The 6,365-nt window shown below is 34.5% G+C and overlaps 1 protein-coding gene across 1 annotated transcript in view; it reads left to right on the plus strand.

Moving 5' to 3' along the window:
- SKIL (SKI like proto-oncogene) overlaps positions 1-6,365 on the plus strand; it is a 15,709-nt gene extending 9,344 nt beyond the window's left edge. Inside the window, exons 4-6 of the mRNA XM_009280550.2 lie at positions 221-462; positions 1,564-1,788; positions 4,797-6,365. Coding sequence (XP_009278825.1) covers positions 221-462; positions 1,564-1,788; positions 4,797-4,958 — 629 coding nt within the window. The 3' untranslated portion in view covers positions 4,959-6,365. The remainder of the gene's footprint in view (positions 1-220; positions 463-1,563; positions 1,789-4,796) is intronic.

The raw sequence follows: 6,365 nt of genomic DNA on the forward strand, positions 1-6,365 counted from the left end.
GGACATGGTGGTGTTGGGTTGACGGTTGGACTCGATGATCTTAGAGGTCTTTTCCAACCTCAATGATTCTATGATTCTATGATTCTATTTTGTGATGTCATTTCAGTTTTCCAAAAATTCTTTTTGATCTTTTTATGATCTTCAGTTTTCTTTGCATTTTTTTCACTCTGGAAGTTTAATTTTCTGTGATGATTATGCTGTGTTATTCTTTTCTCTATAGATCTACCTGTGTCAGCTCGTTCTGCAAGGGGTGGAAAATCTGAACGTGTTTCTTCCAAAATCACTAGAGACTCTAGCCGTGTTGAAGTAGGTAATGATGTGCGAACCTTGTCCCCCACTCTCATGAAAGATATCAGTTGTGAAGATGACAAGGGAAGGATCATGGAAGAAGTAATGAAAACCTACGTTAAACAGCAAGAAAAGCTAAATACTATTTTGCGGAGGAAACAGCAGCTTCAAATGGTACAGTGCCAATCTGAGTGCATTTCACTTTTGACATCAGAAAACTGATGTTAGCTTGTTGGTTCTAGAATCAATATCACAGATTATATTCATTTAGAAAAACTGAAACACACAGGTAATTTTCCCCCCAGCTTGAATCCAGGCACCAAATCTTTAATATCCCTTATGCTCATTAGGTTTGAGTCTGCTAATAATTGGTGTCTTTTCAGTTTGCAACTACTGTGTTCAAGCAGCTCCTTCTTTTATTTTATCCAAATGAAAACTACTTTTTTCACTTTAAAATGTTTCCCAAACATTTAAGTATTTTGGCAAATATAGTTTAAGTCCTCTAAAATGTCTCAGTTTTCAGGATTTTAAAGATGCAGACATCAGTATTCTAGGATTGGTCTTATCACTGCTTTGTATAAAAAAGAATACCACCTTCCTATTTCTATTTGATAAGTCCTTGGTTTTTGGAGGGATTTTGTTAGTCTTTTCTAATAATGGAGAACATTAGAAGCTGGTGTTCATTTGTGATTTTGCCTCATTTCTGTTTTCTGAATTAAAGTAAATAACTGTCTTTGCTTCTTACATTCATAGACCAGATCTAATAGTTTAGTTTAATTTATTTAATGTTAAGCTCAGAATCTATGAGTTCAGATAGGGCCCTAGAGTTGCTACTTTTAAGTTGTTCTGCTGTTGTAGATAAAGCTTGTAGATAAGTTAAAAAAAAAATAAGACTTTAAAAAATGTCAAAATACTAGTGGAAAAAGAAATCAAACACATTTATTCTGTTTTCTGATGATGCACTCCTTACATCTTCAAAGTATATTTTAGTAAATCAGTGCTGCTGCTTTCTGAGGTTCACTGCTGGAAGTTGTGAATCTGTTTCTGGAAGCTCTGTGTACTTGGAAGTATAAATAATTTCTTAAAAATGAAATGCTTGCTACAGAATTCCAGGCTGTCATTGATAAGTAGATAAATACCATTATCAGGCTATTGTTATCAGTAGATAAATGTGCTCTTTTTGGCCTCATTGTTTCCAGGTACACATTTAAATTTAGTTTTTTACTTTTCTGCTCTTAGAACCAAGGTGTATGTGATCCTGATTTTTCTTTGCAGGAAGTGGAAATGTTAAGCAACTCTAAAGCTATGAAGGAACTAACTGAAGAGCAGCAGAATTTACAAAAAGAACTTGAATGTTTGCAAGCAGAGCATGCTCAAAGAATGGAAGAATTTTATTTTGAGCAGAGGGACTTGGAGAAGAAACTGGACCAAGTGATGAAGCAAAAGTGTAGCTGTGACTCCAATTTAGAAAAAGACAAAGAAGCTGAATATGCAGCACAGGTGAGAAGGGAAAGTTCATTTCAAACCAAACCAAACCATATTTAGTATATCAGGAAATTGTGAAGCTATTGCTCAGCCACTTTAAAGTTTCATCTTCTCCATGTGCTCTGGTACCACAGACGAATACCAAAATAGGTCACAGTGACAGCAATGTTTATTTCCCTGTTCCTTGATTGAAACTGAGGTAGAATGCAACTTACAGAAACATATGATGTTATTGATGAAACATTAGTCTTAAACATAAGGTCTGTTACATCCTCATTTAAAACAAATTGTGTTTTTAATGTATATAGGCTTGCCCGTGTTACAGAATTAAACATTCTCATTTTAGTTATAGAAATAAGCTATTCCTCTTTTTCTTCCTTTCATGTTAAAAAAAAAAAAATCAAAGCTCTCAACCACCTTTTTGTCAGATTAGTAGCATACCTTGCTGCTCTTTCTGTTCCTTGGTGGTAGAATCTTCTGCGCTATCTGATGAGACCCCCTTCTGTGCTCTGTCAAAGCATTTGGTCAAGACTTCTTTTGGAAATGAAAATCATATTTTTGTCTCTTGTTGCTGCCACTTCAGTTCATATGTCAAAACCTATGGAGATTTTTTTTTTCCTGTTGCTTTCCTTTTAACTTTTACTATTGCTTCTTTATGTTGGAGGTTATTCATATCATTCTAATGGGAAAAATAATAGTTAATGCCAAAGGGAGCCTTGGAATGCCCCTTTTCAAAATCAGTTGCAGTTATGATTAAATGTAGAGTGATGTATTTTGTACTGTGTCACAGAAAACTAGTCTTCACAGGTTTTTTTTAAAGTAAACAAAATCTAAAACTTAAGCTCAGTAAAGCTTTGTGGTCATTTGATCATAGCTGTGTATATTTCCTGTTCTTACTGTCTCAAACTTGCTGTACTTGAGAGACAGGGTTTGTATTTTTAGGGAGTAGGGCAGAGACTAGCATCATAAATCCTTCTCATGAATTTAATTTCGTGACATCCCACTCCACAGATCCCTAGCCTTTGCTGCCAGAAATAATCCTGTCTGACTAAGGTCTGATTTACTAAACATCTGGTACAAGCCCTCTTACTGCAAGTAACAACATGTTCTAATGTATGAAGATAATCATGTACAGCGTGTTTTATATGGCTGGTGTGGCTTACTTTTTTTAGAGGGTAAAAACCATAGATTGTTCCCCAAGGAGATTGGTTGATTGTTTCTTTTGAAGTTAGACTTTGAAAACTAAATACGTTCCTTGCATGAAAGTTTACTGTTATTACCTGTGTGGTAGAGCTATTCGCAACATATAATTTGAACCTTTTTCTCCATTTATCACATCTTACAATAGATTTTGGACCCTAGGTTCCAAGCAGTTGTCAGAAGTACCCGAGTTAAACAGAGGTCCTGGCAACAGGTAACTTCCCCAAGCTGTGTATACAGCATTTAAGAAAAGCCTTAATCTGATGTCGTCTTGAAGCAGTTGCCCAGGCTGCCCTTTCTCTCTGAGAACTGTGGACTGGGAGGAACCCTCTTTGTACATGAAACAAAATCAGTAATTTGGGTTTAGGAACTTGTTTAAATGTCTGTTGTTCTTTCTAGGCCTGCCTGAAGATGCACTAAGTGTCTTCTCCCCCTTTTTGACTTCTTTATTGAATTGTCTAGTTTAATTGTTGCTTTACCCTGTCAATCACAATAGGGCAGTATAACCAGTACTGGAACCTTTCCTTGGACCTGGAAATCAAAACTCAATCAGAGATGTGCTTATGTAGTACGTGCTGTAACATGCAGGCAAGTGGGCATTATCGTACTGCAACAGTTTACTTAAAGCAGTGGAGTCAGACGACTTGCATTAACAGCCTATTGCTGTCTAAGAACTGCTTAAATATTTCTGATTGTACTAAGAACCGTTTAAATATTTCCAATTATACAAGTGGAGATGAAAGTCCACTGAACGTGGTGTTTCTCTAAAATCAGCACAGCGGTTCCTTTGCCCAGTGCTTTTTACAGCAGTTGGTGAACACCAGTGGTCCTGTATGCTCCTGCTTCTTTCATTCTCATGAGCTGTCTTCCTCATTTTCAGTGAGATGTATGCTTAGCGATGATTTAGATGAGATAGATACCTATCATCATAAAGGCAGATGGATTTTTTAGATTCAGTGAGGTCTTTTTGTAAGAAATAATCCCTTAAATTAATGGTAGAGAAGATAACTGGTTTCTAGTCTCCTCCCTGTTTTAACTGCTGGTAGCATACCTATAAGCAATTTGACAGTAACTTTCCCACACTTGAAAAATTCATCAGACGTTTCCAGATCTCACTGTAAATAAGTTTTGATGACATTCTAGCAAGTTTGAGGTTTACTGTACTCCAAAGATGAAAAAATTATTTAATTTCTGTGTTTAAACACAAAATGTTTCACAAAAAAATTTGGGTAGACTCATGTTTAAATTTGAACACACACATAAATGCACAGGCAGTTTTGTTCAAGATTTTCTGAATCTCATTTCTAGTAATTCTGTTTCATTTATGCTAAAGGGTATCAGAAAACAGTATTCTGTTTGTTCTAGAAATGCATTAAGGCTTTGAAATAAGTAATATTTTGTCAGGTAAGAGAAATGAACCTGGGAAATGAAAAAGTGCTGTTTATTCTGGGATTTGTGAAACATCTGATGCAGACATCATCACAATCTTCCTAACAGATTCTGTGTATTATTGACATGGTCTAGTGTGACAGTTCATATAACTACAATTTATATGTATTTAAAAATCAGACTTTTCCATTTTTTTATAATACTATGAAGTCTATGCAACTTTCCATATTGATGTCATTTGCTAATGGTGTAGTAGGTAACTGCATAACTCTTGGTAACTGTGGAAGATGAGCTGATGAATACTGGTGAACAGAAATATTTTTATCTGATGCATACGGTGGTCATCAGTGGCATCTTGAAATGAATACTTGACGTTTACCAATAAGTTTGCTAAAATTCGCTCTGCCTCTCTGTCTCTTCTCTCTATTTTACAGCTAGCAGAATTGAGACAGAGATTGGATCACGCAGAGGCAGATAGACAAGAGCTTCAAGATGAACTGAGACAAGAACGAGAGGCAAGGGAAAAGTTAGAGATGATGATAAAGGAATTGAAGCTACAGATCTTGAAATCTTCAAAAAATGGAAAAGGAAAATAGAAATTGGAAGAGGAAACAACTGCACCTTCAAACAGGGTGTTTTGGTTTTTAATGAAATGTTAGTAGTTTCTGTGTGATAAGAAAAAGTATTCTCTACAGATTTCTATTTCCCAGACAAGGCCAGATGAAGATATACATATATATAAATAAATAGAGATAGATAGGTATACATTTTTAGATTTTCCTAACCAATGAAAATCTGCATTTATTTGTACTGGTATTTTTCTCAAACAATGAAAAATATGAAACTCTTGATTTAGAGTGACCAGTTTCTGTCTATTTCTAATGCAGTCTTGAGGACTCTATACCTTTTAACATTGTCTGTTAAAATATATGTGGTGATCTTTATTTTGCTATCAGTTGCACATCCAGTTATAAAAGTACATTAAAAAGATTCTGAATTCTTCAAGGTCAAAAATAGTTTGGGTTTCAGTGAGAATTATGTGTTCTCGAACTGGGGAAAGTAACAGCAGCTTTTCATCTGTAAGGTAATAACTCAAAATTGCCACGATGATAGATGATTGATCATCGAAAGTGATTTACCAGCGTGAATTTTTCCCATCATTTCATTGTGTGAAGTCAAGCTGATATTTTCAGTATTTTCTATTTAACAACTCGTTATCAATCTAAAGAGTTTTAGAGCCAGAAGAAAATGTTAAGGGTTTTTTGTAAATTAAAAAAATTACAATTACAATGGAATCTTTGGAAATTAAAAATTCACATATTTTCTTCTGTTTTCTTCTATATAGTAGATATGAAAGAAACGTTAATAAAAGGCTTAAAGGTGGGGCTTTTCCTTCTAGAAACTGAGAAAGCTTGACTTAACTGGTTTTCAGATACTAATGCTTTCAAGAAAAATAATATTTATTAAAAAATATGTATTAGTTTCTTTAGTAACCTAAGCCTCCACACTTCGAGCTTCTTGCCAACTTGTGGATTTTTCTTTCATTACATAGGACAGGCCTTAACTGACATTGCTATAACAGCTTAAAAAATAGAATTCTGAGATATGGCACTTTGAAAATCATTTTGATAGTCTCTGTATTTGAATGGCATGGTAATGTTACCATGAATTAAGAAATACAGCATGTTTGTTAAGCTATAACATTTGAAAATGTGTAATTGTACAGAATTACTGTTTTATGTGTATATAATGTTTGAGTACTTCAGAAGTCTGGTTCCTAGTGGATTAAACGCATGACTACAAAGTTGGATGAAGAAATACTTTTTTGCACTTCTCTCCAGAAAGTTTGATACAGCTGACAGATGTTAGCTGATTATGTCAGTGACTAGGAATATTTTAGTAGTTCTAGTATTTCACTACATAATTTTAACCTGTGCTTTAGCTTCTGTTTTTGAGGTACTTAAGTTTATTATTCTCTTAATAATTCAGTTAATTTTGGATGA

Source organism: Aptenodytes forsteri, unplaced genomic scaffold, assembly GCF_000699145.1.
Source record: "Aptenodytes forsteri isolate BGI_AS27 unplaced genomic scaffold, ASM69914v1 Scaffold179, whole genome shotgun sequence".
NCBI lineage: Eukaryota > Metazoa > Chordata > Aves > Sphenisciformes > Spheniscidae > Aptenodytes > Aptenodytes forsteri.